General features: G+C 36.8%; 1 protein-coding gene across 38 annotated transcripts in view; it reads left to right on the forward strand.

Annotated features, from left to right (window-relative positions):
- CLASP2 (cytoplasmic linker associated protein 2) overlaps positions 1–20,752 on the forward strand; it is a 155,205-nt gene that overhangs the window by 131,878 nt on the left and 2,575 nt on the right. For all 38 annotated transcript variants that reach the window (XM_027675745.1, XM_027675728.1, XM_027675727.1 and 35 more), the window contains 9 exons: positions 3,489–3,632; positions 7,297–7,440; positions 7,879–7,985; positions 9,375–9,528; positions 10,246–10,474; positions 15,929–16,122; positions 16,874–17,002; positions 18,572–18,778; positions 19,917–20,033. In XM_027675745.1, the coding sequence (XP_027531546.1) occupies positions 3,489–3,632; positions 7,297–7,440; positions 7,879–7,985; positions 9,375–9,528; positions 10,246–10,474; positions 15,929–16,122; positions 16,874–17,002; positions 18,572–18,778; positions 19,917–20,033 (1,425 nt within the window). The remainder of the gene's footprint in view (positions 1–3,488; positions 3,633–7,296; positions 7,441–7,878; positions 7,986–9,374; positions 9,529–10,245; positions 10,475–15,928; positions 16,123–16,873; positions 17,003–18,571; positions 18,779–19,916; positions 20,034–20,752) is intronic.

A 20,752-nucleotide genomic window follows, 5' to 3' on the forward strand; every position in this document is an offset into this window, starting at 1 on the left:
ATAACATTTAATGGGAAGACCTTCTGAAAATAATTTCCAGTATTTGAGAGAGACTTCTGAAATCAAGATGTTGGTAAAAGTTACCTCCGTATAAGAACACCTGTTAGTTTGAAACAATATCAAGAGTATTTAAAATGAATCTTTGGGACAGTAAAGTATGTTTAAGAGAAGGTAAGCTTTTTTCCAGAAGAAAGTGGTATCTCCTCCCTACTTCTGTCTTTATGTGGTAACTACAACTTCAGGATCCAGATAGTAAAGTTACTGAGCACAAATTGCAGAAGTATCTATTTAATATCCACATTTTTAAATACTTTTACTAAACCCATCTTCAGTGCACCCAGATGTCTAACAGATTAATTGATAATCCTAGGGCACTACTCCAATTCTTGAAGTCTTCAGCTTTTGTTCTTTGATAAATTATTATCTTGTTTCACAGTGTGCCTTTGGGCAAGGAATTCTGAGAAGCGGCAGTCAGGAAAAAGTCAGAAAAGGGATTTTCAGCATCCTTAAAGATGGTCAGATATAAGAAGGAATGGTATATCAGAAATTTGTGCCATGGAATAATTGCCTTTTGCAAATTACTTTTTCCTCTGGTTTTCACGTGGTAGTAAATAATCGTGATCCTTTGGAGTAAACTGTCATTGTCATTCTTACCCTTAGAAACACAGCTAAGTCTCAGACAATAAAACTTGAGCTTTTAGAGCAGCCACAAAGGTGGATTTGGATAGCTAGGCAGTAAGAGAACCAACCATGAAGAAGATAAAATTCTACTGACCAAATCTGTGGAGGATCCAGCGTAGTGTACTGTGCAGTATCTGTCTTAGTTCTGTGGTAATTTTACGTGTAGGTGTGGTGAACTGCTGAAACTCAGCTTAGAGATGCCAGATGCATGTATCTATTTCGGTCAAATGTATGAATGCAAATGTTCTAGATGGGATATAATCTATTAAGCTTATTTTTGCAGGTGCAAAACATACAGTTTCCAAAGAATGAATGTTGTCCTGAAATACACTTCCAGTCATTTTTCTTGGCTTGAATATCAGATGGCTCAGACTCAGTGAGGAATTGATTTAAGCACTGTGACCAGAGCTCACATTTCTGAATCCCTCTTTCCTTTGAAAGTACTGATTTATTGACAAAGGTTTTTGCCGCAGTTGGATCAGAAGATTTTTTTTTTTTTTACAAAGTCAGTATTAAAATTTCTGAATTAAAGGAAAACAACCAACCAACCAATGACACAGATTTACAGCAATGAGAGAGCCCTTCAAAATTGACCTTTAGTGTACATTTTAGTAATTTTGTTAAATAATGGCAGAGGCAGTCACTTTTTAGTATCCAGTAACTTAAGAGACAGACACCTAGAGTGTAAGCAGACTGTTTTCAGGTTTGAGGAAGGCAGCTTCTCTGTATTCCTTTCTCCTTTTTTCTTTTTTTCCTGTTACATGAAATGTTTCTGTTCTCTTACCCTGATGCAACAAAAGAAACCCTGTACATCTCACATTTTTCACAGGACAGGAAAACAATTTATCCTCTGGCACTGACTCTGTAGCATTCTTACAGTAGTTCCTGAATCTCTGGAGGTAGTTGCACATATTTTTGTGCCAGAACTTATTGTTTCATTATATGTGAAAGATGTTTATGAACATTGGCTATGTTGTAAATACTGGCAAAAAATATTGGCAAAAATACATCTAAAGTAGATTCACTGCTCTTATGGAGTTTACTTCAGGGTAGGTTTTTTTATCTGTAGTAATACTGTTTCATTATATGTGAGCATAGAAAAGTATAGCCCTTCTAGAATTTCTTCTCTGAAAAACAATTGGTGAAAAACACTCTTTTTCAAAATAGCTCTCAAATTTAGCTTTGGAAATGTGTCTCACTGTGAAAAGCTTTATTAGTGTGAACTCTCTCCATTCGTCTTCTGTTTAGTGCTCTTCTCTCTCCTGAGAGCCTCCATCTTTCCAGAAGTCTGTGCGATTTCCTCTGGGAGTAGTTTAAACACTAAATAATACTCCTCTCTCAGATAACAGTACTTCAGAGTTTTTTCAGTGGGAGAAATGCCTCTGGGTGTTCTAAGTGTTACAGCTCTTAACAGCAATTTTTTGAAAGTGTTATATTAAATATATTTATGTCCTAAACAGTGAAACAGTGTTGTCATAATGGTTTCACTTGGCAATGTAGAAATTTTAACTACTACTTCATACTTGGAAAGTCATGTGGCCTAAGGGTTTTTTGCTGCAGAGGTGTTTGTGGTTTATTTTTTCCTTGGAAAGAATCTAGCAAATAATGTGGGTTTTACTGCATTTGTTGATACTGATCTGCATAGATGAAAGCCTCCAGCTGTTACTTGTTGTGTAACTTTGAAGTTGAGCTTTAACAGCTGCAAGTATTCGTTATTAATCCTTATGTGTGTGCCAGTGTATCTTGAGTTTTTAATAGCTTGCAAGTTTCGTGACCAAGAGAAATTTCTGAATAGCTTTGCTTAAAACAGTTGTACTACAAGCCATGAACAATCAAAGATACACCCAGAACTGGTTTTGTCTCTGGTTATGATGGATGTAGGTGTCTTCCCTCCTGATAGGTTCACTGTAATTGTTAGTGGAAATTAAAGCAGCCAAGTCAAATAGGTGGCCTAAATAAATGTTCACCACTTTTTTTGACTGGTTGGGTGACGAATCTCTGAGGCAGCAGGAGTTGAGGAGGTAAATATTATAGAGGCACAGTAGCCCTTTGCCCAAGAGTGTGCAGTAGGGCGGTATTGGAGAAACTAGAGAGCGGCTGGGATGTACGAAACAGGGATTCTGCATAAGGAGTAGAGGGAGTTAGTGGAGTAAAAGAACTATGATAAAGCTTAGATAAATCAGGGAGTACAACAGCTTTTCTGTCCTCCAGGTAAATCCATGTCTCTGTCTTCTACATATCTTTAAAAAAAGTGTGCATGTGACCCCTCCCGAGTCTCTTCTAGAAATTCCATTCCACACCTTCTTAGTATTTAATGGGAAGATTCCTGTGGCTTATTCCCAAGGACAGTGACTGCTCGACTCTGGTGTTTTATAAAAAGTGCTGAGTATTAACTACCTAACTGCTAGTAGGCACTAGTAAGAGCTGATTATTGGTTCATCAAATGATACTCATTTTTCATTTTAGTACTTGAAAAAAGTTCCTAATAATTCTGAATAAATCTTTTCTTTCTTTTTTTTTTTTAAATACAAGCTTCTGCATATGCAGTGATTTATGTGTCTTTTAATTGCAGTGAAATGTAAGCTTTCTATGAATATTTGAATTTCTATGGAATAACTCCCTTCTTCAAATGTTTATCCACTTGTAAATTGATTTTTTGTAAAAAGTTTTATATCAATGCTGAAAACATGTCTAGTTTAATTGGAAAAAAAGGAATCTTTATTTTAGGGAATACTCCACTCTGCAAGCACACTTTTTCTTGTAGCACACCATTTTTACTCTCCACCTGACTCTGTTTCTCTTTGCAGGTCAAAGTTGCAATCCTAAAATACATAGAAACTCTTGCACAACAGATGGATCCAGGGGATTTTGTTAACTCAAGTGAAACGAGGTTAGCAGTGTCTCGAATCATCACCTGGACCACAGAACCTAAAAGCTCAGATGTTAGGAAGGTATGTTTGTTAATGTGTCCTTAGCATTGCAGTACATTCCAAGTACCTTGGCAAATTAGAGAAGGTGGTATTTCTTGCCTAAACAAAAAAAAAATTTCTTTAAAAGCAAACTTATTTCTTTCATAGAGAAAAGATACTTTTATATCGTTCTCAGTAAATGCATCTATTTTTTCTGTATAAAGCATCAAAAGTGAAAAAGTAGATTTTTGCCAAAAAAGTAAAAAGTAAAAATTTTAAATTAACACATCTTGAAACTCTCCATTAGGGTTATGTTTTCATGTATGTTAATATGTTGAGATTGAAATAAGTGTTATTCCTTGTATTATGAAACAAGCACTATCTAGTATCAGAATTTCTTTGGTGGCCATTTTCTATACAGTTTTAATATTACTTCAGAGACCACCCTCTGTGATGATAATAGCACATTTGTAACCAGAGTGAGTGGTAAATTTAGTAGCAAACTTGGTCTAATCTCTGTTGGATTTTCTCAAGTCCTTTGTGTTTAACAAAGATAGGTAAATAGCTGTTGAACCTTTGACAAAAGAAAGTCTGTACTTTAATAAAGTAGTGTCAAAGGTTTGTTCTTGTAGTGGTGCAGTTCCAATGCAAAGCTCCCTTTTCCATATAACGTTGTGAAAATTAATATTTGTGAGCTACACAGATATAAATGTACTATTAATGCAAGCTTTGGAAAGGGTTCCTAAATAGTACTTCAGCTTACAGATAGCAAAAATCTTCTAATTTTGTTTGCAGTTTGGTGGAATTGAGTTTTGTTCTGATAGTCACCAGCCATTCTTTCATAGCTGCCATTGTCAGCATGTTAACACTTTCTGAAGGCTAAATAACCATACTAACTTTATGGCTCATCAGTGCAAGTGTCTTTGACACAGACAACTAAAAATAAAAATAACTTCCATGACTTCTTGGTGTCTAGAATGCTTGTAATATTCACTAAAAAAGCCACAAGAGAGTTTATATTTGAGATAATGTTTTAGTCTTTCACTTGTATAACTTTGTAAGTATTAGAAAGATTATATCCAGTGGACTTTTCTTGCCTGGTATCAGGTTCTAGTGACATATAAAAGACCATAAAACAGGAGGAGAATTGAAGCAGCGCTATCTTCTAAATCAGTGAAGTTTTAGTACTAAGACACGTGGCAAGCTGTCTTATCTGATGGTTCATATGTCTAATAAGCATTTTTATGTCAATAAGTAACTGAATCATGGAAAGAATTGCCAGTGAGTTTAATCGTCTGGAACACCTTAATTATATAAGTTTTCTCATTTTATTTTTTCTTTCCATAACACAAATGTCAGAGGCAACTAGCAGCCAAAATCCTTTTATAACTCTTGACAATAAAATTTTACCAATAAGAAGTCAAAAGAGTTATTCTGATTATACAAAATATTTCATTCTCTTAGCAGGCTTCTCAACCTGCTATTACAGGCTTTTTAATTTTACTTAGTTTAATAGACTTCATAGCATTTAGTATGATTTCTTTAAATAACAAACTTTTCCCAAGTACTTCTGCATAATTCAGGGATTTGGTTTTTTCGTTAGTAAAAACATTTCCAGTGCCAAGTATTGTGAAAACTTTTAGTTTATTAGTCTGAAGTTGGGTGCTTCTGGTGTAGTTCAGTGACATGGGACTTCTTGCTGGAAGGTAAAATTGTGTTTCAGAACTTAGATTTCTTCTAAGATTAGAATGCTTCTGGAAAGAGTTAGAATCTTCTTAGAGTTCTTCTAAGAAGAAAACAAAACCAAATAAATACTTCGAACCCTTATTGCAGTCTTTTAAAGATGATCTCTGTATGACTGAAATATCAAGAGAGAGCTTATGCTGAGGAGAAGAAAAACTTCCCAGTACTCTAAAATGTATATAATACTCTAAACGTAACAAAGTTTCTTTGTTAAGGAAGAAAGAAAGAAAACAGATAATTGCATAGTTGAAAACCTTCTGTGAGTCAATATTAATTTTGATACTTTGGACAGAGCTTCATTTTGGGCAGACATGATGGTATTGGTTTCTGATATGACCCTGGACTGTCCATTGTGTTCTTTTATTAGCAGCTTAAATAGACACAGTGTTATGGAGTGGAGACTGGATAACAGGACAGAAAAAGGAAAGTGGTAATTCCCAAACCTTTGGTCAGCTGATGGTTTTATTTTGATTTTGCTTTGTGTCAATTTTGATTAAAAGACTGACCATAAGAAATAACAAGGACAAGAGAAACATCAAAGACAGAGTGCAGAGGGCATTCACGGTGATCACTTAAAGGGAAAGCTTGTCACAGGGAGAAGGAAATAAAAGTTGAAGAAAACAGCTAGTCACGAGTATGCAAAGATAATTTGTGGCAATCTGACATGCTCGGATTTTTGTCATTAAACTTAATACTGAGATGTGTGCAGGTATGTGTGCTCATACCTTGGCTTTCCACTTTTAATTAAAAAATGCTACAGTTCATTGCTCTGGAAGCAAAAGGAGGGAAATAAATGTCTAAAAGAGTTTTCTAAACTACTTGCTTAGAGTATATTGCTGCTTAAGCAGTCTGCCTATCATTCTGTCTCACATGAGGCACTGGTTCTCTCCAGTGCATGGCAGACCTTGATGGTGAGCTGTATAAACTACACATAGTTGGTTAATCTTACAATCAGAGTTTCTTACTACAAAGAAGCTGTTAATTCTCGAACTTTCTCTAGCTCTTCTTTGCACGTTTGTTTAGTTATGATGTTAACAGGTGTGTTACACTGTCCAGTGAATCTTTGTCAAACTGTACAAACTCTACTAAGTTTTGCAGTCAATATTCCTTTACTAAAGGAATACAACCATTGTATATAGCTTACTGTGTTGCTTTGTTAGTGAAAAGCAATGATTTTTTTTTTCCAGGTTAAAAAAAAAAAAAAAATATGTAGTAAAACATGCTGTAGGAAGAAGATGGTGTTAAAGATGAACCGATAAAATTCAGGGTGTGGGAGGTGACATCCAGTGGACTACAGACTTAAGTTTTCAACTTCAGAATATGTAGTCAGCTAAATGTTTGCCTATCCTTTAAAATGCTAAAAGGAAGCAGAGTGGGAAGTGGGGGCAAGGTTAACTAACTAATTTGGCTGTAGGATACATTATAAAGAGTATCAACTGCTGTGATCACTACAGTCTTGTTCCAGTCAGGGCGTCTTCTTTGTTTGGGGTATTTTTAATTTCTAAAGTGGTAACTGTTCCTTTTCAAGTTAGTGTGTTGATTAGGTATCATCTGGAATTGCTACTTTCAGTACTCAGGAGAAGGGAGAAAAGGCTTGTTCCTGCCTGGTGTGTTTCCATTTCTCTGCTTAAACTTGTTCAACTTCCCAAACCCCTTAAAAGCCATTTTGCAAATTCCTTCAGTATTTTTTTACTGAGGAGAGATCTGGGTTAGGGGAATTGAAAAGTACATTTCTGAAAGACTGCTTGTTAAAATTATTGTTGTGTGCCAGAATTTTTCAAAATCAGAATTTCAGCTTACCAGCAAATATGAATTGCTTTTGTTCATATCTATTAACATCTTTATTTAAGCTTGATCAAGACTTAAATCACTTTTTGTAATTACCACTCATTATACATTTCTTGCTGATAAAATTACTTTGAAACTCTAATTAATATCTTCAATTTGGATTTTCTTCTTGTAGGCTGCACAGTCAGTGCTGATTTCCCTTTTTGAACTCAACACTCCAGAGTTTACAATGTTATTGGGTGCTTTACCAAAAACATTTCAGGATGGAGCTACAAAGCTTCTCCATAATCATCTCCGGAATACAGGCAATAGCGGTCAGGTATCTTCACCTCTACTACTATTCTTTCTAAAGTTATTGGTGTTTTGAACATAAGCACATTTCAGTAGAGTTATTTGTGAGAGCAAGAAGGTTGGTAGAGGAGGAAAGGTAACCCAAATCTATGTAGAAGCCCATCTTAGTAGCTGATACCACTCTTTATGGAATGCCTTTTCTTGTTCCTGTAGAATTAAAGTTTCTTAGTCTATATTGCTTCCAGGTGACTTAATAAGTTTGAATGTGCTTTTTAAGAGTAGCTTATCTTTTACTTTCTAATTTCAAAGTTACACAGGATTAAAGTTGCTAGTAATTGTTAGGAATCCAAGAAATTAATAGAAGCTCTTTAAATGTTTCTGGGCACTAGAAAATAAATACAATAATGTAAAAAGGGAAGCTGAAGTCCTACTGGAGTATCTCTTCTCACCTCTCCTCATTCTCCAGGGATCGATGGGAAGTCCTTTAACAAGACCTACTCCACGCTCCCCAGCAAGTTGGTCAAGTCCTCTCACTTCCCCAACCAATACATCGCAGAACACTTTGTCACCAAGGTGATGTAGGCTGGTGGTGTTACAATTCTGCATCTAAGGTTTCATTGCACATTATCCAAAGTTGTAACCCCAAAGCATGAAGAAAACTTGGCACAAAATGACAGATGCTTAAAAATAGTCACCCTTCCTCTGTAGAATGATAGTGCAGTGAACTGATAGTACATTGACAAGTGCCAAAGCTGGCCTTAGGTGGGAAAGGGCTGTGCATTTTGGTATGCAAATGGATTAGCAAGAGAAGGAACAGAAGTGGTCACCTCTGACAAATGTTAGAATATGTCAGCTGAGTGTCGTGGTTAAACTCCAGTCAACAACTAAGCACCATGCTGCCACTCACACTGCCTGTGGCAGGATAGGGGAGACAATCAGAATATAAAAATGAGAACTCAAGCAGTTTAATAGGTAAAGCAAAAGCTTCTTGTGCAAGCATAGCCAAACAAGGAATTCATTCACTACTTCACGTGGTGGGCAGGTATTCAGCTGTCCCCAGGAAAGCAGGGCCCTATCACTTGTAACGGTGACTTGGGAAGACAATTGCTATCACTCTAAACGTCCCCCCGTCCTCCTTCTTCCCTCTGTTTTATATGCTGAGCATGACTCCACGCAGTATGGAACATCCCTTGGGTCAGTTGGGGTCAGCTGTCCTGGTTGTGTCCCCTCCCAGCTCCATGTGCACACCCAGCCCCACTCACTGGCAGGGCTGTGTGAGGAGCAGTAAAGGCCTTGGCTCTGTGTAAGCACTGCTCAGCAGTAACTAAAACATCCCTGAATTATCAACCCTATTTCTAGTACAAATCCAAGCATAACACCCCATACCAGCTACTGTGAAGAAAATTAACTCTTTCTCAGCCAAAACCATCACCTTGGGTCGTGAAACCAGACTTAATATTGGGAACATAAAGAATTAAGAGTTTTTAAATGGTTTTTGTGGTACCAATCTTGCCAGTGAAGTGGACTTTGTAATTTTGCTTTTACCAGTCAACTTCCTGTTGCGTTTTATCAATCCTCCTTAGTTTGGGACTTCCTTCAGAAACATGATGGTATAAAACTTCCAGGTGTTTCATACTCAGCAGAGTAAAACAGCAAAAGAAGTTTGTTTTTTCAGGCAGATGCTGTTACACAGATGCAAGCCTGTAGCCTGCTGCTACAGATGCAAGCCTTTCCCTTGGCTGCTTCCTCTCAGTGCTTTCTGTCAGTGGCAGTATACCTGCTAAGACATACCATAATACAGTTTTGTATTGTGGAGAGCCAGATTGCTTTCTTAATTAGTTTCAAGAAAAGTGATAGTTTTATTAATATCTCTTGAGTCTCTGTAGTTGTATGCTATGTGATTTAAAAATATGAGGTAACAAAATAAATCTTAATTCCTGTGTCCTTCTTTGTGACCCACAGTGCATTTGACTATGACACTGAAAATATGAATTCTGAAGATATTTACAGCTCTCTTCGTGGAGTCACTGAAGCCATTCAAAATTTCAGTTTTCGTAGTCAGGAAGATATGAATGAGCCTGTAAAACGAGATGCTAAAAAAGATGATGGTGATTCGGTGAGTATTTAAACTCAGTGCATCTTGGTAGCAGCAAACTAAGCCAGTGTCTGATTGATTACAGATGATAAAGCATCTATGTCAGGAGGTTTATGTCTTAAGACTTCTGAAATTGGATGTTTCTTCTGAATTGAACTTCAGAGCTTTAGAAAAATATGTTCTTAGTCTTGAACCACATTTTGAAAAGGTAAATGCTAGTTCTAAGTAACACTGCCTGTTTATTTTAAAATGTTAACAGATTAAAAACAGATGATTGCGAAACAGCCGGAGTTCAGTTTTTGAGAAGCTTGCAACCTAATATATGTTTTCCTGAAGGTTTTATTTATTTTATATAAAACCTGTGGGGTTTTCAGTGCTATGTGCAGTGTTTAAAAATTCTGCTTCTGTGGAACTTTGGCTTTCAGATTTGTTGAGCTTGCCAAATATGCATATGCTTAAACACATTTTTAATTAATTTGCATCAAACTTGTGAGATAAAATACTGACAGCTGTTGCTAGTTCATAATTTTTTTTGGACTATGTACACTTTCCTTTTTTTGTTTTTTTTTGTTTGTTTGGGGTCTTTTGAGAAAAGCAAAGTTTAGGGAACTGTTTCCAAGACTTCTTATTTGGAGGCTAGTTTGAAATTTGTAAGCTTTTGCTACATAAATGAGTTAGTAATGTAGTTAGTTGAAAGGTGTGTCCATTTCATATGTTCGTATAATATATCTCCTGCAGATTTGCAGTGCTTCTGGAATAGTAGACATACGAGCAGGAAGTGGTGTGAGCGATACAGGTCGAACAGCCCTTGATAACAAAACATCATTACTCAACACAATGCCTCCCCACTCCTCACCACGCTCACGAGATTATAACCCGTACAATTACTCTGATGGTATTGGTCCATTTAATAAGTCTGCTTTGAAGGAAGCCATGTTTGATGATGATGCCGAGCAGTTTCCTGATGGTAAGCTTCAGATTACATTCTGTGTTGGAAGAAAAATTATGAGATTTTCCATCTTCGAGTTCGATTTCTGAGTTTATTATTAGCAATGTATGTGGTGACAGTGCCACTTCTTTGAGAGGTTGTTACAAAGACTGTATTTTGAACTAGTTTACTTGTTAGTAATCCATTTGAGTTACATTGTTGGATTTCCTGGTATTTGTAGAGATTAAGGGTAAAAATTAGGTAAATATTGAACTATATTGTACAATAACTTCTGGTAGCACATCCTGTAGCAGTATCGTCAGTATAAACTTACTTCTCAGATTGCTTTATGATTGAAATTTAAAGGGGGAGGGTGGGGAAAATATTTACAGCAAGGAAGTAAAACTGGATCAAACCAGTTAGGGAATGAGGTGAAAGATTAAGTATTTTGTTAGTAATATATTTGTATTTGAAACATGACATTGGCATTTTCTATTGACTAAACATTCTTTTAAAACAAAACAAAACAAGCAGGCTTTTTGCCAGGAAGGTGGTTCATTTAGCCCATGTAAATCCAGGAACTTGGACTGCTGTTTTGGAAGATTCTAGAGCCTCCTTATAATATTTATCAGTATATCTTTGGGTAATTTTTTGTATCTAAATGTTGGGAAGGTTCCAAAGTAACAGTACTATCATTATTTTAATAAGCAGTCGATAGTTCTCACAATCTGGTATTCACTGGTTTTTTGGTATTTCACATTCAGCTATAGATTAAGTAAACGTATTTCTTAATAGTGAGGGACAAATTAATTTTCCCCTCCCTGCCTGTTTTGCTTCTGTCATCCAGCTGTGTTTATAGAAACTGTTGAAAAACAAAGTTATTATCTGACACGGTGTTTTCTTCACTATTCTATAAGTCTTTAAGTTTGCATTAAATAAAAACAAATCCAAGTAAGGTGCATGTCTCTTTATTTTCTGTTTCATGAAGAGGCATATAGTATAAGCAATTATTTTCTGAAAAAGACTGAGGGGAAAGCAAGTTTTTATGAATCACATCATGTACATGTTAATAATTAAATATCTTTGCCATGCACATACAGGGCCAGTTTATGATTGAGATTCTGTATTACAGGGATTCCATTTTACATTGGGGAAGCATCTTTATACCTTCTGACAACTTATTTCTGGGTATTGCATTAAACCAAATGCAGTCTGTGTTGCGCCAGCATAATCTGGTTTTGTAGAAACTCGTGAGTGGCTGGAATGAAGCATCCCCATCCAGTATTAGTTTGTCCTGGCTGGAGAAGTACTGTAATGCATTATTTAGGTCTCCTCTTTAATGGGTCTTAATAAAGTACTTGCTTTCATTCCTGTGTTCACCCTTAGTATTTAGTTATATCATGTCCGTTTTGTCAATTTTGTGTTGTTTTCAGAATTTCATCTAAGATAACTTGGAAAAAGTCTTCATGAGAAAAGATACGCTTGGCAAAATACTTTGTGCTTACAGTTGCTCAGTTGGGAGTTACATGCTTTTCCCATAAACCTAAAGGGCTTGTTGGACATCAGATTTCAGTTTTCAGAAGCTCCACAGAATTGCTGCCTGTTCATGACAAAATTATGTTAGTATTGGACTCCCAGCTATCCTGTTGTTTATTACTGGGAGAAAGATGTGGAAATACAGGGATAGATGGGAAAACCTTAGCTACTGATATAGTCCTGTCAGCAGCACTCGGATACAAACGTGTATTCTGCAGACGGTTTGTCTAGAAGTTGAATATTTCCAGTAGAGGAGATGTCACAGTGTAGCTTCACATGACCATTTGAGTGTTTTGCCTCTCTTACAGTAAAAAGGTTTTCAGAGTAGCAGCCTAAATCTTCCAACCACTTGCACTTTGTTTTTTCCCCAGGGGAAATGCTCTTTATCTGAAGCATAGGGAAACCTGGCTTTCAAAGTCACTTCCAGACTCCTTAAAAGCAGTTCCCAGTGTCTGTTTGAAATCAGCGTTCTTCTCTAAAGAAGCTATTTATTTTAGCTTATTTCCATGGATTATGTTTTCCAAACATTTTCCTTTTTACCTGCCACTTTGTATATGGGCTTAAGATTTCTGCCTTTTGTGTCTCGCCTTACACGTAGCATCATTTTTTCTTTCAGACCATTACTCTGATTTATCATGATAATTTTCAATTTTTATCCTGTTCTCCAGAATGTTTGCAGTGACTTTTAAGTTGATGTCATCTGCGTATTTTATATTCATTCTATACTATTAACAAAAGCATCGAACGGAACCAGGCTCTGCACAGACCTGAGCAAGGACATCACTTGTATCCCCCTAGATTAATAGAAAGCCATTTATAGTCCAGTCACCCTGCAAGTAATTCATCGAGTTTTGCACCAGCTTCATTTGCTTTTTTGCTTTTGTTTTTTGCAAATGTGGCCACCATGTTTGCATGCCTTTTGTATTAAGATGCTATGGGTGACAGTAGGAAAATCTTTCCTAAACTGAGGATATACCTATATGTTCCCTTTGAACCCCTACACTGTTTATCCTGTCAAAAAGATATTATTTGATTGGTTTGAGAAGAGCTCTTCTTCATCAAATATTTAACTCTCTAATGCATGTTTTAATTCATTCAAATGAAGGAACTGCATCTGCTCTTGTTCATTTGTGTTTTTTTTCTTTCTGAAAAAAATTTTGAGAGTAGACTTTGAGCATGACTTCTTTCCTGCTTCTCCATTTTTATCTGGAGAATGTTTGGAAATCAAACACTAGGTGCGAAGTCATACAAAGGAATGGAAAATACAGGCTGTGAAGGCACACCCCTCTTGGTTATCTTCATGTTTTTCAGGAATTTCAGTTATTTCCTCGACTAATGAAGCTTCTTTCCTCCCCTTACTCCTGCATGGGCATGGCTGCTACATTCCCCTGTCTTTACCCCTTCCCTCCATACATTAAAGATGACACCAGAGTGAAAATACTTTATTTAATCTGATATGGGTAGTTTTGCTCATGGCTAGGCTTTGCGAACGAAGATTTGGGAAGGGCTCTACCCACGTTTCTTGCAAGCGCGTTGGTGGCTAAAAAGGCCAATACGAGAAAGGCATGTCCGGTTGCAAAAGGCACAGCAGAAAGACTCCTTAGATGGTATATTCTGCAAGGCTCGATTCTTTCTGCGTTGTCTTTTCTCCTCAAGGGTGATCCTGCGTGCTTTCTCAAAAGCATCAGCAGCGTTATAGATGGTGTGTCTCCAGGCCTCCCGATTGGAGGCCAGAGTAGACCAGTTATGGTGATCAATATGCCCGAGGCTGAGTTGTTGCTTCAGGGAGTCCTTGTATCTTTTCTTTGGGGCTCCTCTCTTGCGGCAGCCAGTGGCAAGTTCACCATAAAGCAGGATCTTAGGGAGGCGGTGGTCCTTCATCCTGGAGACGTGCCCTGCCCATCGCAGCTGCGTTCTCAGTAGCATGGCCTCAATACTTGTGATTGCTGCCTGTTCAAGAACAGATGTATTGGTCACATAATCTGACCAGTGAATGTTTAGGATTGTGCGGAGGCAGCGTTGATGGAAGCATTCTAGGAGACGCAGGTGGTGGCGGTAGAGGACCCATGATTCGGAACCATATAGAAGAGTAGACACCACTATGGCTCTGTAAACACTGATCTTGGTACTTTTCTTCAAGTGTTTATTACGCCATACTCTTTTATGGAGTTTTCCAAAAGCACTATATGCCTTCGCTAACCTGTTGTCTATCTCCCCGTCAATCTTACCATCCGAGGAGATGAGGCTGCCTTGGTAATTAAACTGTTGGACTGATTTGAGTTCTTATTGGCCGATGGTGATGTGGGGATGATGGAGGACTTCCTGAGGTGCAGGTTGATGGAGAACTTCTGTCTTCTTTAAGCTGACTTCCAGTCCAAAGAGCTCAGCAGCATCTGCAATGCAGGATGTTAAACGCTGCAGGGCTGCTTCTGTGTGGGCAACAAGTGCGGCGTCATCAGCATAAAGCAGCTCCCGGACAAGATGGTTTAAGGTCTTGGTGTGGGCCTTCAGTCGCCTTAGGTTGAATAGGCTTCCATCAGTACGATATCGAATGTAGATACCGTCCTGATATATGTAGTTTTGCTAATTAAGTGGCAATATGCATTCCCTGAAATAGGTTTTGCTATAGCTGTAATCCTCACAGTTTGGTAGAACATGCATGATAGTTCTGGCAATAAAAATAATGATCTTGATTCTGTAAAAGCAATTGTCCATTCTGCTCATCTCTGCTAATTAATAACTCACCTAATGCAGTTTCACTCTGTCCTTTAGTCAAACATTAATCATCCATTAATATAGAGACAGCAGAAGTGCTTGCAGTTTGCTTTCAGGTGCTCGTGCTGCTGTTTATTCATGCAAAACAGAATGCAAATAGGAATGTGGGGTTCAAAACCAGCATGATTTTCGTGGTAACTGCCGTGTGATTTTAAGATACTTGATTCTATGGTATTCAGCTTTTTTCTTTGTGCAAGTGCTTTGTACAGTATTTACAAGTTACAGTATTGAATACAAGATGTTCAAGGGCTGTGGTTTCTCAGTATATGATATAATTAATTTGTTATGGAGAATGTATTTTGTGTGTTAATAAATGGAATCATTTCAGAAAAGATGCAATACAGGAATGCCAGAAATTTCAAACTTTTTCCAGGAAAAAATGCATGTTTCTGTTAAGTCTCACTGCAAAGATGGAAGCTATATGCTTTTCTTTCTTACAGGCTAAGTGAGTCTCAATGATGGAATAAAGGGAACAACGTGATATTTAATTTTCGTTAGGACCTATTTTTAAATTTCTTGACTATTTGCAGATACCTGTGTTTGAAGTCCAGTGTTTATAAATATGGCATATGTCACCAATACATTTGTCCATCATCATAGAATCCTCTCTAATCAAAACTAAAATCCAGGGTCATCTCGTAGTTGCTTGCTGTTGGGAATCTCCATGGGACTGATGGCCCGATTTTGCTTTTATTTCAGCTATTTTGTACCAAGCACCATTGTTGTACATTTTTCCCCCCCGTCTTTGTGTTAGCAGCCTAGCTATTGTTGTGAGATCATGACTTACAAAATGCTAAACAGTTCTGTAATACTAACAGAGAAAAGACAAATTTTTCATCTTGCATGGAAGGGTCATATGGGAAAGGTGGCACTTCGGTGTAGGTCAGATTTGGGTACTGCAAGCATAAAAACTCTAGCAGTAAAATAGCCTGCAAGGGTTTGCTTTTTTCACAATATCATTGTAGGGGTTTTTTGGTGATTGAAAGCTTGTTCAGCAATGTTGGCTGTACTGAAAAAGTAGTAGCCAAATTGCAATTTTTGCAGACAAATTTTGGGAAAAAAAATAGAAGCATGCTAGAAAGCCAGCTAGCCATCATAGAAAATATTCTTCAATTGTACAACATACACTAATATTTATTTGCAGTGATCCAGGAACTGTGTCTTTGTATTCCTTTTTGACAGAACCTTCCATGGACCATTCCGATCTGGTTGCTGAGTTACTGAAAGAGTTATCAAACCATAATGAGAGAGTTGAGGAAAGAAAAGCTGCCCTGTACGAGCTCATGAAGTTAACTCCGGAAGAGTCCTTTAGTGTTTGGGATGAGCACTTCAAAACAATACTACTTTTGCTGCTTGAAACTCTTGGAGATAAAGAGGTAAATTTAGATTAACCCAGTTAAGAATGTTAACAAAGCACATAGCTTACTTGAAAGGGCACAAACTCCAGTGAGTGTTTAAAAAAAAAACAACTGTGGAAATACAAAAATGTCATGAAGTCTGAGAGCTCTGATGGCAAAAAGGGCATCAGTGATACTTACCTTCTTCAGTATTCCTATTTGTCGATTCTGACACGATAGTTTGAATGAAGTGTTTTTTCACTGGGCTTCAAAACTGGCCTGTTAATAGCCTCTGAAGGAATCCAGAGTATCAAAACATCATGTGTGGCAAAGCATTTAAAAATATATTTCTAAAACACAGTGATGCTTATTGTTATGAGACTGAGTTCTGTGTAATTGCTCTCTGCAGAGGCCATGTGTTTGAAATTACTCAGGATCAAAAAGACACTAATGCTTGTGTTTGATTTAAAAAAAAAATCGTATACAAAAATGTATTTGCATGACAGTTTTGTCAGCCCTCGTGTTTGCAATTTAACTTCTGGGTAGCATAGATAATTCAAATTAGTTTAGCAGTGTGTTTATGAGATGCCACCTGAATTTTCTCCAAAAAGAGAGATTGAGAAGATTTTTTTTTTCCTAGTTTTATGTGTTAACAAAGTTCAGACTGTATATATGTGCAGAGCATAATCTGATATTTTTCCATTATTGAAGACTTTTTTAGCAGCTCAACAGATGTTAAAGCATTTGTCTGTTTAAAGATACATAACTCAATTTCATATTGAATCTTTAGCATGCAATTAGAGCTTTGGCTCTGAAAGTTCTAAGAGAAATTCTAAGAAACCAGCCAGCAAGGTTTAAGAATTATGCAGAGCTCACAATCATGAAGACATTAGAAGCACATAAGGATCCTCATAAGGAGGTTAGTAATCAGTTATTTCATTTGTTTAAGGTTATGACTAATTATTACAAGATGAAACAGCTGTCCAGAAAATGTCCAGCTCTTACTGAGAAAGTAATTTGTTTAATAACAGGCATATTATTATATGTTTAACATGGGTATGCAAGAAAAAAAAACCTGCCATTTTAAAAGTTCTCAAATGGTTAATATCAGCCCTAACAACAGTTGCCTTAGGTGCCATTCAAGGGGACAGTGTAACCAACAGTGTATCATTATAGCTCTTCAAGGAGTAACTCAAAGAAAGTTTTCCCTTGTTTGGCATCTTAAGCCAAATATAGGTGTTCTGGAGCTCTGTAACAAGCTTTTGGATTTCATTAAGGTTTATGGTTGAGAGATGAGACTAAACATGACAAGGAATTGTCAACCCTTTCCACTTTCAGCCAGCTCCACACCATTTGAGAGCATGGCTGTGGATGGTGTAAGGGGAAAATGCACATGTCAAAGGGGGAGTTGGTTGTAGCCAAAAATAGTGAGGGGATTCAGAAGGAGAAGGGTAACTGTAACCTTGCTCAAAAATGTTTGTGATGCCTGCGTACACAGTAAAGGGTAATGCATGTGGATATAAGAAACACAAATACAGTAACCAGCCCACTATTAAACAGTTGACATCAGTATCACTGATGCTGTGGAAAGAATCCAGGTTTATTATTAAATGAGTATGTCTTCCCCATGCAAGGGCACTTACTCTGTGAAACTTAACGTGGAGTTTCAGGTTTTGAAGTCAATTGCAATTCCTTCCATGCCAGTGACTTTATCACTCACCTGATACTCATTTCTCTTTTCCCTGCACCCTCTTGATTTGTTTCATGTAGTATATTTATTAAATTGTCATGTCCCCATCATTCCTTCTCTGTGGCTGTGCTTTTTTCTCTCTCATGGTTTCATGTGTTATGAGTGAGAGAGAGTGAAGGGCACAAGGATGGAAAGAAACAGTTATGGAGGTTTTTGTACATCATTGGTGTACAAACCACCATAATTTTGTACAGTGGTTTCTCCTGTTAGATAACAGGTGCCACTGCAGCACTAATATTTAGATCAGATTAATTTTCTCTCTTATGCCCATGTTGTGTCTTGAGCTTGTGTACCTTTAAAGCTCCTACCTAATTACTCTTGTTCTGCTTGTTCTTCATATTCTTCAGGATTAACGTACTCTGTTGTCAGTTTCTTTCAAAGATAGAGGGGAAGAAAAACAGCTAGATTGACTTCTAGAAATGGCAGTCTAGGCATATCATTAAACATGCTTTTGAAATTATTATGAAAACATGTTTTATCAGTGATCACCAACCTAACAAGCAATAACAAATGTCAAGAAATTACATGCTGGCAAAGGTAATATGGGAAAGAGTTGTGTTTTTAAGAAATTATGTCCAACAGTTGGAATCAATTACCTCTTCACATATTTCTACAATATTGTAGAGCTCTTGATAGGAAATGTTTATACTCAAAACCATTTAGTGCCAGACAACAAACTATAGTGTACCAGTCTCATAGAAATAATTTTTCTATGTCTTTTACTTATTCTTTCAATAGGTGGTGAGATCTGCTGAAGAAGCTGCTTCCATGCTGGCCACTTCCATTAGCCCAGATCAGTGCATCAAAGTTCTCTGTCCAATTATCCAAACTGCAGATTACCCCATTAATCTGGCTGCAATCAAAATGCAGACAAAAGTTATAGAAAGAGTATCTAAAGAAACCCTTACTCAGCTTCTACCAGAGATTGTGCCAGGTCTAATACAGGTAAGGAGAGAAGAAAGAAGAAAAGAGAGGAAAACAAACCAGAAAAAAAACCCTGTATACATAAGAATTGCAAAGACTTTTTGGAAAGAGTATCACTTGGTTCTCATGAAGGATTTCATGTGCCTGATTGTTGATGACTGCCTTGACCCAAAATAACTCATATAGTGGGAACAAACTCTTTGATTAGCAAGTAGCTAAATTATAAGTGTGATTAGTACTCAAAGGAAATATCAGTGGGATATAAAGCACTGGTTATAGTTAAGCTTGGTAGATACTTTTAGTTACAAAATAATTTTTGTTGTTTATACCTTTTTCCAGGTTATATAATTTGGTCTGAAATTCTCCATGTTGTATTTGTGTGTAATGTTGGGTTTTATCACTTGGGGTTTGGGGGAGGCAAGAGTAAAGAAGCAGTTGTTTGGGGAAAGTTAAATAAAACAAGAAGCATATCAGAGGTTTCTCTTCCTTTGTCTTTGAAAATAAATTCTTTCCTACCTTATCAAAAGCCAAAATATTCCATCTGATGGATAAAGACTTTTCAGAGTTGACAGCTGAATTCTGCAGATGTCTGCCTTTAATGGGTGTGATCCATACATCTATCTGCAGGAAGGTAGAGGCATAGAAGAGACCCTCTGAGAAGGGAGTCTGAGTGAGACAGCCAGGCATGGGATGCTAGCAAAGTGGCAAAAGAAACAAAAATCATTAAAGAAAGAGATGAGTGTTAACAAAAGAATCTTTAGCTGTTATGAGAGTTCTTCTTTCAGAGTTAGGAAGCTCTAAACTGTGAGTGGTCTTCTGCTCTAAGTAAATATCTGTATAATCTAGAACAGTTCTCTTAACATGCTCCCCTATTGCATGACAGCAGCTCTGTTTTCAGTGTAACTTATGAACAGGATTGTGTGGGTTTTAAATTCAGCCTGGAAAATGATTATCAATGGTGATTAATAAGCAGCCTGCTTTTTAACTGCATGCTCTGTATCTGCATGTTTGTTTTGTTGTTGGAATGCTTTACTGGGCTACACTAGCATTAATTTACTGTACACTTCAATGTATTTATTACAGTAAATAAGTAAATAGCTTTCTGAGGCTTTTAATCATTAACTGATAAGGTATTAATGTTAATTTTATTGCTTTCTAGGGTTATGATAATTCAGAGAGCAGCGTTCGTAAGGCATGTGTTTTCTGCCTTGTAGCCATTCATGCAGTAATTGGTGATGAACTAAAACCGCATCTCAGTCAACTCACTGGCAGTAAAGTAAGTAAAAGATACCATTTAAAGAAATCTGGGTTCATAATTGCATATATGCATTTGCATTTTGGTTGCCATTGCCAGAAAGTTTCAATAAATTATATACTTGAAGGAGAATGTCAGGGTTGCTGAAACCCTCTGACATTAATATGACCATAAAATATTGAAAACTGAAAGTCCATATGTGTTTATTTATGCAAGTGTACAAACTTTAGCATCAAGATAATTACTAAACTATATTTCTTACTGCTTTTTAATGTGTTTTGTTACTTGTATGCAGGTAGTAGGGATAATGGCTATACTCGGTATGGCTTTTCCTATCAATGTTTCTTGTCTTGTTTTTCATGCAAGTTCTGATTGAAAAACAAGGAATGTAATATGTAGATGTTAGATACAGAAGTTTTATTTATCCTTCCTCCTTGTTATTTTACTTTCATCAGTCCTTTCAGTACCTCTAATTTGAAATAATAGTAATCAGTCTGTGGTCCTTTTTGTTTCAGGGTATTTATGATTTTGTTGACATCTCTGACATGCAGTTTTTTGCATGTAAACTGTATGTTAATTGTGAATTTCTTTTTCCTTGGGAATAAAGCAGGACAATTAATTTTCTGTATCTGTAAAGACTGTTATATCTTAAAAATACTCTGCCAATGATTGTATTTAAAGTGATTCTAGACAATATTTAGTAAGTACCAACATCAACAACTCTGACTAGAGGCTTAAAC

The sequence above is a fragment of the Neopelma chrysocephalum genome, unplaced genomic scaffold (assembly GCF_003984885.1).
Source record: "Neopelma chrysocephalum unplaced genomic scaffold, ASM398488v2 Primary Assembly neopelma1_26, whole genome shotgun sequence".
Classification (NCBI taxonomy): domain Eukaryota; kingdom Metazoa; phylum Chordata; class Aves; order Passeriformes; family Pipridae; genus Neopelma; species Neopelma chrysocephalum.